The 14,986-nt window shown below is 47.9% G+C and overlaps 1 protein-coding gene across 1 annotated transcript in view; it reads right to left on the bottom strand.

Annotated features, from left to right (window-relative positions):
- Nucleotides 1–3,302: 3,302 nt before the first annotated feature.
- LOC139702178 (spermatogenesis-associated protein 31E1-like) overlaps nt 3,303–14,986 on the bottom strand; it is a 32,480-nt gene continuing 20,796 nt past the window's right edge. The window contains exons 6-7 of the mRNA XM_071602620.1: nt 5,835–6,076; nt 3,303–3,455 (exon numbers count right to left, since the gene is read on the bottom strand). Coding sequence (XP_071458721.1) covers nt 3,303–3,455; nt 5,835–6,076 — 395 coding nt within the window. The remainder of the gene's footprint in view (nt 3,456–5,834; nt 6,077–14,986) is intronic.

The following is a 14,986-nucleotide window of genomic DNA, read 5'->3' as shown; positions in this document are numbered from 1 at the left end:
TGTTTTTAACTTTCTGTTTTATTTTAAATATTTTGCTTTTATACTTGGCCAACACAAAACAAAGATTTGGATTTGGGAATATCAGTGTTTTGTTTATTTAGAGGCTCCATAAATGTATAAAGTTGAAGATTGTCCCTATAAAGCAGCATCTCCTGGGCCTCAGAGCAGTTCCAGGAGCCGTGCAGTACAGGCAGCTTGTGTGGGGACCTGTGTGTGCATATCAAGCAGAAGGGGCATCCTTATTTTCCTCATTGTTAGTGAGCAGGTGGTAGGGTACCTCCCTGATCCTTGACAGTCCAGGTCCTCATGGATCTGGGATCTGCAAGTGAAGAGGAGCATCCTCCATGCAGAAGGTCTGAAGAGGGGGGGGGAGGTCTCTACAATTATTCCCTCTAAGCAGAGGTTGGTGATCCCAGCTGTGGGTGTCCCTCTATAGGACTTGCTGATGTCGTTGTCTAGTTATCATTGAACAACCCAGCATGGCCTTGTGGCTTAAGAAGGTTCCTGCCAAGAACCTGCATACTATGATGGGAGTAAGTAGGACCCTGATAGATTTCATGCTCTTGTAGCAGGACTTCATCTGCCAACTGACTAGTAAAACCAGTGGTAAACTAATCACAGCTGCAAGAAATGAAGCATTGTGAAGAGGACCTTGGAAATGCCATTATCCTGACAGTAGCACTGAACTTACTCTGAGGGTCATAGCAGAGCCATTAGCAACAGAGGCTTTTATTTGCATTAAATGCTGAGCAGTCCCTTTTGTATAATATGCTGTGATTTTTATAATATATACTGTTAACCTTCTTTATCTGCAGTCCTCGTCTATGGATTCAACTAACCTCCAATCAAAAATATTGAGAAAGAATGATTTGTCTGTATTGAACACAGACTTTTTTCCTTGCTGTTATTCCCTTTACAGTACTGTATAACAGTTATTTACCTGGGCCCAGAGCCCATGGGAAACATGAAGTGGCAGGGCACGAGCCCTCCCAGATCATCTGAAGTTCCGTACACTGGGAACACTCCTTCTGTGCACTGTGACTGTGGCACTTGGGCTGGGGAGCATCCTGACTTGGCTTCTCTTGAGCAGTGACTGAGACTAAATTCTGACCTGCTTAGAGGTGCCGTCTGTCTCAAGTGGGGTGCTCAGGGTGCACTGGAATATACCTGGAGAGAGGACCTGACTGGCACCTCTGTAACTGATTTGCTGACAGTGAGCCTGGGGCCGAGATGATAATGACGGCCCACAGGTATCACTAACCAGACACAGTGCCCACCGTTTTGCATGAATTAAGTAAATCGCCATGTTCTTAGGATTCAGATGTGGAAATAAGAAGCTTGCCCCGGATCACACAGTGGGTGTGGGTGGGGAGTGATGCTCAAACCTGCTAGCATGGCCTCTTTTCCTGACCCATATGGGTTTCTGGACTCTCTGGGAGTGTGGCCAGGACTCCTGACCCTACAGATATGCTCAGGGGGCCCTTGGCAGGGACTAGTGTTTACTACTGATTCTAAATGCAGGAAACAGGCCCCTTTCCTCACCCAGGGAGCAGCTCCTGGGGCAGGTGGTTGTTAGTTGTTCTCCACCTTCCGTGGGATAATCCACAGTTCCCTGTGGAAAGGACAAACCTTCTGTTTGTGGGGGAGCACATACACTCTAAAGCTGATAGATGCCTGATATTCTCTTTGGGAAAGCTGCAGTTGTCCTTATGAACAATGTTAATAAACAGAGAGAAGTAGACATCTCAGGAGCACCCTTTCATCAGCTTGTTGTTAACAGGTTAGCATGAAAAGCCCCTTGTGCAAAGGAGAACTGTGGAAGGACTCACTCCTGCCTTTGGGAAATATGGAGTGTGTCATCCACACCCAGGGCGGTGCCAGCCCTGTGCAGGTATCCTTGGCTGCATCGGATGGAAGAGAATGGAAGGGAGAAACTGCCATTTCACTGGGCTGTGGGTTTATCCTTTCTTGTAGAGGAAAAAGAAAAATAAACCTGAAATCTATGGCACTACTAAAGGAGGAGGGAGGGTGCAGGGCAGATAATCTTTTTAACTAGAAAATATGCCTTACCTCTGCATAATTCTGAGAATTGTTGTTAGAGAATCTGAGCATTATTGAAAGTAAATTCTAAGAAAACCATATTTATTATACATATAAGTTTAGTAATCTGTTACCAATATTATTTCAGGGAATATTTTGGAAAAGTATTTTGTTAACTGGAATCAATCCCATTGGCATTAGTAAATAAACATTAATAAAATGGGATAAAATATATTTAGATTATTTGGGTTTTCCCATTATCACTTTATTTATTAATTTTAGTAGGTTAGCAAGATAAAGAAATCAGAATGTTCACCTTGCTCACAATCGTGGTCACTAGCACAACTCAGTAATTTATGGAAATTTAATATTTCTTTGGTTAATGACCATAACAACTGTGGGTTAGAGCTGAGGCTAGTAAAAACCTGTAAAGGAAGGAGTTTTTCAGGTCCACACTTGGAATCTGCAGTTTTCTTTTTCCTGTTAGAATGCTGTGACATTACAAAGGAACAGAAGTTCTTGAAGATTTTCCTAAGCAGAGAAGACCATTTGGGGGGCTGTGTTGAGAGTGTCTCAGTGTTTCAGGATTCTGGCTAGAGAACAAGGCTTGGGTGGACACTCTTGTGTTTCCAGTTGGCTGAGTGTTTTCAGATCCACTGAGAAGGAAGAAAGGATGTGGGGTGTCTGTGGGAAGTCAGTGTGTGTCAATTCTCTGTGGGAACTTTGTGAGGTGTCTGTGAGATGTCTTCGTGTGAGTCTCTCAGAATCTGTGTAACGTCTGTATGAGGTCTCTGTGTGAAGACCCTCCATGTGGTCTCTGTTCTGAGATATCTCTGTACTGTGTCTTGGTGGTCTCTGTGGTGAGTTCTTTGTGGTGAAGAATCTCTGTGGAGATGTTTCTCCAGGGTCTGGAACTTTAAGGGAGGTCTCTGGGAGGACCATGTAGCAGTGAAAGGCTATGGCAGGTCTGTTAGGTCTCTCCTGGTACAAGCCTCCATCAGAGGTCTCTCTGGGAAGTCTGTGTCAGGGGTTCTGTGAGATATCTGCATGAGGCTCTGAAGTTGGTATTATTTCTGAGGGATGTCCTTGGGTGTCTGTAACTACTGTGTTGGAGGTTCTTTGGTGGTCTCTGGGGCAGTCATTTACTTGGGTCTCTGAAGAGCTAAGTGGAAAGATCTAACTTGTGTCTGACAGAGGATTCTCTGGGGGTCTCATACCCATGTGTCTCTGTGGGGTCTACTGATTGTCGGCATTACTGCCCTTCATAGATACAGAGGTGACAGAGCAGAGGGCACAATGACTTCTCCCTCATGCTTCTGGCTGTCCCTCAGTGTCACTGTCTGTGGCATTATCCCGTCAGGATCCTTGGGGTCCACATCCAGCTCCTCTGCAGTAGGAACCTGCCTCTCTAGGCTCTGAGAGGACCCAAAGGGGCCAGATTCAAGGAACTAATTCTCTTCTATTCCATCTGCTTTCTGGGTCTATTCTTGATGGTGGACCCACTCTGTGGTCTGCTATGATCAATGAAGGGACGGGACTTGGCTCAGGAGTGGCCTGTAGGACCTCTGCCTGCACCAGGAAGGACTCTCTGACCCCACCCGCATATGTAGTACTGTGAAGCATCAGAGCAGGGTCATGCCCACATCATCTTCCTTGGTGGCACCTCCTGCATAGGACTCCATCAGGGAACAAATAGGGCTGAGAGCCCCGGAGTGGTGCCAGGGTGAGTGGCACATCCCCTATGTTCCTTTGTCCTTTTCCCAGGCTGCTGTGCTTCTCATCCACCTGTATGCCAAGCCCACGCTACTCTGCTTCCTTCCTTGGCTCCATTCTTTCTAATTCTCCACATCCCACTCTCTGCTCACTGTGCCCCACTATACATGGCCTATTTATTTATTTATTTGTTTGTTTGTTTATTTATTTATGGGGGTTGAACCTAGGGGCACCTACCCACTGAGCCCCAGCCCCAGCCCTTTTTAATATTTTTTATTTAGAGACAGGGTCTCTCTAAGTTGCTTAGGGCCTTGCTAAGTTTCTGAGGATGGCTTTGAACTTGCAGCCTGTGTCAGCTGGGATTGCAGGCATGCACCACTGCGGGAGTCTGGAGATTGTTATTGTATGCCTAGTTGGGCCCCAAGGGGAGTACAGTGGACCATGGACAGGGGTGTTACACCTAAATGGCCCTTAGCAGTCAAGTCACAGTTCCCACACCCACACATGTGGTGCTCCATGTGCGGTCCTGGCCAGTGCTCTTGAGCGTAAAGAAAGCAGGGGCAGAGATGGGTGACATGGCCATATCATAAGGACTGAACTGACAGCGGCTTTTGGGGCCCATTTCCATGCCAGCCTCTATCAGGCAAAGCAGAGTTCCTAAGGCAGACTTGTAATCTCAGATCCTCAGAAGGCTGAGGCAGGATGATTCCAAGTTTGAGGCCAGTCTCAGCAGCTTAACGAGACCCTGCCTCAAAATACAAAAAAAAAAAACAAAAACAAAAAACTAAAAGGGCTGAGGGTATAGCTCTGTGGCAGAGAGCCATGAGTTCAGTCCCCAGGACCATACCCACTACCCCACCCCACACAAAGATATGAGAGATTAGACTCCCCCACCTCTGAACTCAGGGCCAGCACACTAAGCCCCTCCATAACTTTCCTGTGCCCATTTTGTAGTATGTGAAGCCACTTGTCCCCACAGATGCCCAAAGTTCAAGGGAGGGGGAAAGAAGGGAGGGAAGTTGAGCCAGATATTGGGTGTGTTTTTTGGAGGGTTGCCTTATACTGGCAAGTCTCCAGAGTTATCTGTTATTTGTCTATGTGATGACCAAATGATGGATACATGATACAATGAGGGGATCTGGGGTGAGGGTGGTCCTCAATGTCACTTTTACCTCTCTGCTTTTCCTCTCCCTTCTAGAACCCACTGGGAGGAAGAACAGATGCCGACCCCCTTCCCTGCGCCCCACCATAGCACAGAGAGAAGACAGTACCTCAGATGAGAAGAGCATGTATTAGGAAGCAATAGACATCTCTGTAGGAAGAGCCCTTAGCACACAGCAGATGTGGTCATGACAACATGCCTTTTCCTCCACATGGAATGAACTGTTTCTTTGGGAAAAGATTTCCCAACAGCAAAGAAGTGAGAAACATGATGTTATTCACCAGACAACAGACTTCTCTGAAGACAGCGGTGCCTGTGACAGTGGACATGGTGGCCCAAGACACCTGCTGCCCTAGGCCTATGCTGGCAGGGGCTGGTGAGTGGTGCAGACAGCCTGGGCAGCAGGGCCTGGTTGCTCTCCTTGTCTCTGATTCATCTCTTCTTGGCCCGAAGGCTGTGGCCCTCAGGCCAGCTTGATGACCACAGGCCAAATTACACATCACTCCCCTTTGCTCTGGGGTGAGGGTCCCTTATGGTCACAGGAATATCTACCAACCAGGATCTGGAGTTCCTCTTTGTGCTAATTATCCTTTGAGGTAGAAAGGTTATGCAGCAGGCCCATTTTCTCCTCTAGGATCCATGCAACAATGGTTATGAGTATCTGGCATCAGCTTCCCCCTGTCTATAAACTTTGTGCCTGCTACTAACAGGAGCATTGGGAAATGGCTGATGGGGATTTATTTTTCAAGAAATGTGCCACCCCTTTTCCTTTATTGAGGAGAATGTATTGCAGAAAGTTCCTTATCCTGTTCCTGAAGTGCATCTCTGAAGGAGCCTGTCCTTTCTCTGGAGGGAGTCTCAGGAGACTTGTCCCCACAGTGTCTCCTGTTTTCTTGACCTGGGCAGGAGGCACACGCACCAGCATGGGAGGGCTTCCCTCCTGAACACTGTCCTTCCTGTATTCCTGACCTGGGCACACACAGCCCTCTGTCTTGCCAGTGGGACCAGCCATGTTCCTCTTGTTTTTCTTGGGCCCTGCAAGTTCAGTATCTTGGGCTCTTGCAGGTTCTGGCTGCTCTTTTTGCTGATTAGGAGATGACACGTCCCCTGGGATGTTGACACACTGCTGCTGGATATGTTCAGGAAGGTGGACAGAGTTTTCTGGGAAGCCAGATGTCAAGAGAACAGTCCTAAAGGAACACACCAGTGGCACCGTCTTGAAGATCTTGAGGCTGGTTCTCTCGCTCAGCATCTGTTCTCAGGCAGGAGTCTTCTGGGTCTTGGGAAGTGGAACTTCAAGATGAGGAGGGGATTTACTGGTCCCAGAACTCCTCAGATTCACATGAACAGTTTGGGAGTTGGACATCTTACTGGTTCACATGATGACTACCTCTTCAGAGGGCTCCTCCTGAGCCTTCTCTGTCTCCCCGATTTCTTTGGCCTTTGAAGTTTGGGACTCTCCATTGATCTAGGGTTGACATGCTGAGGCACGGTCTTGTGAGCCCACACCCCTCTCTCCAGTGGCTCCTGTCTGTCTGCCCTATTCTGGGCTTGGACTTGGCTCCAGGCTGCCCCTCCCAGACCCCAGGATGGTATTGCTCTGCCAAGTTGTGGCCACAAGAACTTAACTGGGGGCACTGAAAGGGCAGGCTGCTCCCATGTCCAGTTGGAGGTCCTCTGAGGGGCCACAGTTGTCACCAGATGGAGTCCTGCTCTGACCCTCAAGTGAGGTTCCAGGGAGAGGATTCTTCAGGGTGAGACCCTTCTGAGTGGGTTCTCCCAGGACCTTGGCATCGTGGACAAAGGAATCAGCCCTGGAGTCACAGAAGGCTGATGAGGGAGGGGCAAACAAAGGAAGGGCTGAGGCTTGAGACTTTCTCAACTTGAAGAGATTTATGTGCTTGAGGACCTTGAAGGGCAGGTCCCCCTGTGCCTCACACAGAGACTTTAATGTGTGCTGCCAGCACCTGAGGAGTGCCGGCGTCCAGGAGGGAGGGCTCCGTGAAGTGTTCCTGCAGGTCTCCCCACCTTTCAAGGATGGTCCATCCCCAGGTTCCTTGTGAGTCTTTGAGTTTTCAGGTGGTGCAGACACCTGATAGGTTGCAAACCTTGAATGACACCTGCCCACAGGAATCATGCCCCTTTGATCTGCTCCAACTTCCTCCTTGAATGAACTTGCAAGGTATCTGTATGCTTCTTTTCTGGATCTCTTGATGAATCATTTCCTGAGTCACTTTTTGAGAATCTGATCAAGTCCCTTCCTGACTTTGTCTCAGAGATGACTTCTAGAACCTTCATTGGGAAGCTATTTTAGGATCATTCTCAGATTATGCCCCCAGAACATTGCCCAGGTACTTCCTTACCTGTACTATTTCTAGGTTCCCTACCCTTCTGACTGCTATCATCTAGAATCATGGAACTCCAGAAAGATCCATAATTGTCTTTTGCCATATTGGCAATTTTACCCTGGGCTCCATTGGGTCTGGAGATAGCTGGATCTTATGGAATATTCCACACCAGTGCTGGGTGAACCTCTTCTCAAAGGTGGTTACTCCAGTTTCTTCTGGTGCTAATTAGTGATAAAATAACTTGGGAGTCTGGCAGTGGACTATGTTTCTGGGAGGCCATGTGCTGGCTGTGAGTTGTCTAAAGATTTCCTGAGATGTTTTGCTCACATAGGGTAAAGCTCTCATACTTTTTAGTTGATTCTTCAAAGGGTGATGTTCTGAGTGTTAAACAGCAATTAGAACAGGACATTGCATCCCCTTCTTGGGTTGTAGGGTTGTAGGGCATGAAATGCAACAGGAACTATTCAGAGGTGAATGGCTGATGGGATTTGGGGAGACAATGTGAGATGGCCCTTGTTCTGAATCTGTGCCAGTGGTGGGGCCTGAGGCCAGGATAAGGTTGGAGTCAGTTTGAGGTTTGACTACATGGTGGAGCAAGAGCTGAGAGAAAAGAGTCATACAGGCTCCTTAGTTTTAATTTGACTGAGATGGAATTAAAGAATAAAATGGAAGAATGTCTAGTGGGAGTCCCTATAGTGGGCACCAGAGCCTTGCTGTTTAGAAGGCTCACACAAAAGCTGACAGCATTTCTGCTGTAAGTGCTCTCCCAAAACCTTGGGTAAAAAAGCTGCTGAGGAACAGAAAGCTGCTGTGGTTTGACTTTTGTGTTCCAGAAGGGTTGGGGGGGGGGGTGGTAGTGTCCTGCTCATAACCCAGTGGCTGTACTGTGCTCCCCACAGAATAAAGGGGGTCATCTGATACCTTTTTGTTCTCAATGTACAAATTTTCAGTTCTGTTCTTTTGCTCACCAGTATTTCCTGCAGTTTCTGGACAACAGAGTTAATGAAAGAGGTACCTTTGGTCTCTACCTGAAAGCATGTGTGGTTTGCACAGAATGCATCCTCTGGTGGGTGGGAAACATGATCTCTCTGGGATTCACTGTGTGAAGAGTTGGAGAACATGAGACTCTGGCAGCCATCTGCTACCAGGAGAGGGATGCGATGGGACAGGTGGACAGAACATGGCCTGAGACTGCTGGGACAGGAGATGGCAATAGAACAGAAGAAGGTGATGAGACAGGAGATGGTGAAGGGACGGGAGAAGGCTATGGGTTAGGATCCTGATGGCAATGGGACAGGAGAAGGCAATGGGAAAGGAGATGGCAATAGGAAAACGTTATAGTTCGGATGTGAGATATCCCCCAAAAGCCCATGTGTGAGACAGTGCTAGAAGGATCAGAAGAGATAACTGGGTTGTGAGATTATTAACCCAGTCAGTAAATCAATCCACTGATAGGGATTAACTGAGTGGTAATGAAGAGGTAGGGGGTAGCGGGAGGGAGATTCACTGTTGAAGTGGCTATAGGGTATGTATTTTGTATCTGGAAAGTGGACTCTCTCTCCACTTTCTGATCACCATGTGAGATGCTTTCCTCGGACACACTCTTCTGCCATAATGTTCTGCATCGCCTTGAGCCCCAAGGAATGGAGCCAGACTTCTGTAGACTGAGACCTCAGAAACTGTGAGCCCTCAAATAAACTTTTTCTCCTTTACAGTTCTGATCAGTTCCTTTAGGCACAGCAGCGGAAAAAAAAACAGCTGACTAAAACAGAAAACCTCATGTTTTATAAAATATTTTAAAAGCTTCTACTTAAGTCTTCAATTGGTTCAGCTTTTTTTTTTCATTCAAGTTAGTTCTTGATTGATTATCTTAATCTAATCATCCTTGGCCTAATTGCATGGAAATGACTTTCCTTTATGGTGGAAATGAGAGTGAGGAAATAAACAGGAATAGTTATAGTATTTGTTTCTGATATTAAATGAAACAGTGTGCACACCATTGGAAGTTCATGATTCTTATACATATTAAACTGTGCTCATAGTTTGTTTGGGTTGCTAAAATCCAAATGAATCACCTGCAAAATGAACTTCCCATCATGTGATAGTTGTGCTCAGTTCCAGTAGAGCAGGTTTGCTGATGTTTTAAAACATCTCCCTGGTCATGAATCACAGCTAATCTCCATTGCCCATGACCTTCCTTTGAAATCATGTCTTTGCTGGGAAGGCCAGCACTGCTGCAGCTGACTCTGAAGTGCTTTCCTTAAAATACTCCTTTACATGGAAGGAGATAAGAAACAAGCTCAATGGAACACAAGTTACTGGTGGTAGTTACTTAATTTCAGCTTATTCTGCTGACCTATTTGAGGCACCCTGATGCACACTCCAGGGAAAATCTTCTGGCACAGGCCTCTGTTCTTGGGGCCTGAGGCTCTCAATGGTGGCTCTAGGTCACATGCTCAGGTCCTTACTGATCCTGGCCCAGGACACAAGGACAGAGTCTGGGGAGGATGCTGAGTAAACAATAGGAAAACACATGAGCATTCTCTAGAGGGGAAAGTGGTAATGGTAGAGTCACTGAGGGTCCATCTCTGAAGACACTGGTTTCTAGAAATGTAAAGATGGGATGGAAATAAAGTAAAATGACAATAAGGAATATGATTGGTTTAACTTGCAGAAAATGTAGAGGTGTATCAAAAACTCCTATAAAAACCAAGAACTCTCTAAGGTGAACTAGAAAGAAACCCAAGGAAACCATGCACCATGTTCCCACAGAAGGGGTCTGCCATACCCTCATGTTGTCCTTGCCTTGATGAGCAGGAGCCCTGCAGAGCCACCCTTCCACATCTTGGGTCTGGGTCCTCAGTTCATAATCCTCCTGGGGATGACTTTTGACTCTAGGGCCACTGGGGATAGGACAGCATTGTTAGTACATACTGAGCCCCCAGTAGGTTATGTGCTATGACAGTTGGGCTCAGAGCCAGAGGACTCAGGGCACAGATGAATCCAGGTCATCACTATTCCTTTGTCCTCTAACTGGAGCAGGTCTGAGTAGGAGGAGCTGGGCAGTGGCCTAGGACATGGCCTGTCTGGATGTGGCTCTTGAGACACATCAAAGCCTTGTACCAGGGGCTGATTTCACCAATTTACTCTGACCAGTGAGGTCTCAGTGCTGTGGCTCCCACTGCTTACAGGTCCTCTGCACCTGGTCTCAGCCACCCTGAGTAGCCTGCACATGGATGACCAGGACCTCAATGGAGTATCTGGGATCTTGGGCTCAGTGGACACAGAAAGCAAAAGTGGTCACCACAACCTCCAAGGGTCCAAAGTATGGAGACAGAGAATGGCTGATAGGTGATGGGTCTCAGTCATTAAAGCTGGGTTCTGCCAGGACACTAGGATCAGGCCCTGGTAATCTCTGTGACAAATCAAATGCACAGTTCCTTCAGCTCCCCAGGCCTCTCCACCCACACTCTGTAGCTCCTCACTGGAGTACTATTCATCATTTATTTGTGGACATATTCCAAGTGCCTGATTCTGGCACACAGCTTCCCATGACCTTGTACTTAGGGAAAGGGATGTGACTGGAATAAATACATAAATACTGTGGATAGCAGTGGGCCAGGAAGGGGCATGGACTAGGAAGAACAGACCTGGCTCTCCTGGGAGAGATCTTTGGGATGGGCTCTCAGGGAGAAGCCCATTGAGAAGGGAAGGAGCCCTGTAGCATTGGGGGGTGGGCATTCCAAGCACAGAGTTATCAAGCAGGGTTTCTGGGAAGGAACAGCATCCAGAATGGATCAAGAAAAACCCCAGCATAGGTGGCATGTCATGGGGGAGGGTCATGGTGAGAGTGAGGACACAGAGCCCCCAGGGGCCACACCCTGCAGGACTTTGAGACACTGGGTGAGAACCTGAGGTTGTTCTAACCAGGTGCATTGCACAGGAGGATTTTGAGGAAGGCGTGGCTTTCTCTGTAGGCATTCTGGGGCCTCTGTGAACAGGGAAGGAAGGAACGGAGGGAAGAATGCTGGGCTTAGATGAGGAGGGTATTACAGGGGGTCCATGGGGTCTCTGTCTCCCACTCGTGTTCCTGACATTCCAATCTGTTTCTATTTGTGGGAGACTGAGCATTCCCTCAGTCTCCCCAGAAGACCGCGATGTGCTCCAGGCCTGCACCTGTGGAGCAGTGTTCTGAGGGATGAGGGCAGAGGGCGAAGTCTCAGTACAGAGGGGGTCTGACAGTTCCCCTGATGAAGCCAGTGGTTATGGTCCCTCATGGTAGTTACAGCTGGATGGCTGAGGGGTTTGGGGTAATTTTGTATTTTCTGTGCTACACTATATAATTCATAGTAGAGGAATATTATTTCTCTTTTAATTCACAACTTATTCCACTTTAACTATGGTACCTAGTGTGTAGCAGTTCCTCAACTTGTGGTCTATTTGTGTGTGTGTGTGTGTGTGTGAGAGAGAGAGAGAGAGAGCGAGCGAGAGAGCGAGGGGGAGGGAAGGTGGGGGAGAGAGGCTGTACACTTTATTAGTGGAAACTTCTCTTTCTCTGTATTCTACTTTCTCACTTATTTATAACTCCATAAATTCCTCTCCGTCTTTTCTGCTCACCTTGTGTTTGTGTGGGTGGCTAGGATAATGTGTGGGTGCTCAGGCCCTGGGAGGTCGATGTGAGTCCAGATGCTCTTTGCTAGTTTATATCATCCCTAGAGTCCATCTGCTATAGGTGTTTATCGTGTTTCCAGACTAGTCAACAATCCAGAATTCAGTTCTTGTCTCTAATGAGATTAAAAACAAAAAAAAAAGTGACTTTTATACATTTGTGAAGATAATAACTAATACTGGACAAATTAGATGATTTCCCTCACTGGATGTTGGCTGCATTTTATTCGTGTTTAAAATTTGTGATTCTCTAACTGTGGGTCAGAGCTGAGGCTAGTGTAAACCTGCAGAGGGAGGAATTTTTCAGGTCCGCACTTGGAATCTGCAGTTCTTCTGTCCAGAGGCAACGGCATTACAAAGGAACAGAAGTTCCTGAGGATTTTCCCAGGCAGAGACGCCATCTGGGAGGCACACTGACAGTGTCTCAGTGTCTCAGGGGTCTGGCCAGTGTCCTTGTGCTTCCAGTTGGCTAAGGAGTTTCACATGAAAGAAAAATGATGTGGGATTTTCTGTAGAAAATTTCTGTGAAAGGCCTCTGTTCAGTCCCTGTGGGGATTCTGAGGTGTGACATGTCTTTGTGGGTCTCTCAAAATCTGTGTAAAGTCTGTATGAGGTCTCTGTGAGGACACTCCATGAGGTCAATGTGTTTGTGTGAGATGTCTATGTACTGTCTCTGGGTGGTCTCTGTGATAAGTTCCGGTGGAGGACATCTTTGTGGATGTTTCCCCAAGGTCTGGAACTCTGTGGAAGGTCTCCGTGAGAGATCACTGCATGAGGACCATGTGGCAGTGAAAGGTTGTTGTGTGAATTCTCTGTGTTAGGTCTCTGAGGTCTCTTGGTACAGATATCTGTCAGAGGTCCCTCTGGGGAGGTCTGTGTTAGGGGTTCTGTGAGATCTCTGTGTGAGGGCCCTGAACATGGTGCTATATCTGAGGGAGGTCCTTTGTTTCTGTGTCTGCTGTGTTGGAGGTTCTATGGTGGTCTCTGTGCCATCTTTAAGTTGGGTCTGTGAAGGGCTATGTGCCAGGGGGTCTTACTTGTGTCTGACTGAGGATTCTGTGACATGTCTGTGTGGGGGTCTCTGGGATGTCTCCTGGTTGTTGGAATTACTGCCCCTCATGGATGACAAAGCTGACAGAAGCAGAGGGCAATAGGACTTCTTCCCTCATGCCTCTGGCTGTCCATCAGTGTCGCTGTCTGTGGCATTATCCCCTCAGGATCCCTGAGGTCCACGTCCAGCTCCGCTGCCCAGAGAACCTACGTCTCTGGACTCTGAGAGGGCCCAGCAGGGCCAGATTCAAGGTCCTGACTCTGTTCTAGCTCATTCTGTGCCTGGGTCTGTTCTTGATGGTAGGCCCACCCTGGGGTCTGCTATGATCAAAAAAGGCACAGGACCTGGCTCAGAGTTGGCCTATAGTGTTGGGGACCACAAATCAAGTCAAGATGGTGCCTGGCAGTTTGCCAGGAGGAGTGGTTTGTGAGGCCACGCCACCGAGTCATTAAGATGATGGGGATTTCTTATTGGCTGACTGCTGTATCTAGATGATGTTAATTGAGACAAGCTGTGTGTAATCAGTAAGGTATATATACCCCTGCTGTTCCGCAATAAAGCGGCTCCTGCTACCTGGGTGCCCGCTACCTTGAGTTCCCACTCAGTTCCCGCTAAGTTTCTCAGCAATAAAGCAGTTCCCGCTTCAACCTTCAAGTTGCTTGTCACCTCCCGGTTATTTTGCCCAGCCGGACTGCGGCACTATAGGGCCTGTTTTTGCACTTGGGAGGGACTGCCTGGCTTTACATATGGAATATCTTTAGACATTAGAGGAGGTTCATGCCTGTGTCATCTGCCTTGGTGGCACTTTGTGGTATAGGCCTCTCCATCAGGGAACAAAAATGCCAGAGGGCGTTGGAGTGGTGCTGCTGCCTTCCCCAGGTGGGCCACAGCATCCAACACTCTGCAGACATGCCTTTTCCTCTCCCCTGTGGGGTCTACCTCTTTCCCGTGTAGACAGGCCCTGGGAAGAAGCTTGTATTGGAAGCAGAGTGCTACCCCCAGACCCAGCTTACCCCTACCTTTTAGACAGTCACTGCCCTAATATGACAAGTTTTGACCAAACCACCTCTTCTTCTTTAGTCTGGACAACAAGTCCTGGAAGCCTAGAGAATCTTGCGTCGTGACCCCAAGCTACCCCTTTGGCCTTTTAGGTCCCCACCTTTCCACTGCAGAAGAAGTGCTAGGGCCATGTGTATGTCTAAAGGTCCCTAAACTGGGAGTCACAGCTAGAGTTCCCTACTCTTGACTACTCCAGTTGATAACTCATCCCTTCTGTAATTAGAGAGGCAGAGACATGAGGCCCTATTCAGTATGATGCCAGGAAACGAATCTTCTCTACCAAAAGGGTTGCTTCCTCTCTTGCCTGTGTCATTGTTCAAGAGGCTTCTCCAGGTTTGTGGTCTGTGTGGGGCCAGGATGAGTCCATAATGTCTCCTCCCTGAGGTCGGCACCATCCACCATGGCTGTGCCATCCACCACATCTGTGGGAGGCCATCCTCGCACGTGATTTGAGTCACCTCCCTGGTTGGATGAGAGGCGCTTGGGCACTCTTTTGTCCAGAGCTTTCCCCACCCTTCTCAGGGCTAGTCCGTGTGGAGGCGTGTCTGGCCACTACCCCAAAGACCCAGTCATCTCCCCTGACCTTGGGACACTGCCCCCCTTAATCTTCATTGGATGGGATTTTCCCCAGAATTTTTTGTTCCCCAATAAAAGTCCACTCCCAGGCATGTTCTCTCTCTCTCTCTCTCTCTCTCTCTCTCTCTCTCTCTCGCTAGCCTCTTCAGTAAACCTTGCTACCATAATAGGTGGCTGGAGGCTGGAGCTAGGAGGAGCCATCCTGGAGCCTGTTTAAAGGTAATTAGAGTCTGTCTCTTTAATTCAAAACTCCCTAGAGGTTTCTGACGTTTCGAACCTTCATTCATGAAGCCAGTGCTGGTTGCGGGCTAAACACATCATCTGTGGTATCCCCATGTTACTCTGCCTCTTTATTTGGCTCCATTTTAA

Source organism: Marmota flaviventris, chromosome 16 (genome assembly GCF_047511675.1).
Source record: "Marmota flaviventris isolate mMarFla1 chromosome 16, mMarFla1.hap1, whole genome shotgun sequence".
In the NCBI taxonomy this organism is placed as follows: domain Eukaryota; kingdom Metazoa; phylum Chordata; class Mammalia; order Rodentia; family Sciuridae; genus Marmota; species Marmota flaviventris.
Note: the sequence above shows the minus strand (reverse complement) of the source record. Positions and strands in the feature narration are given on the sequence as shown.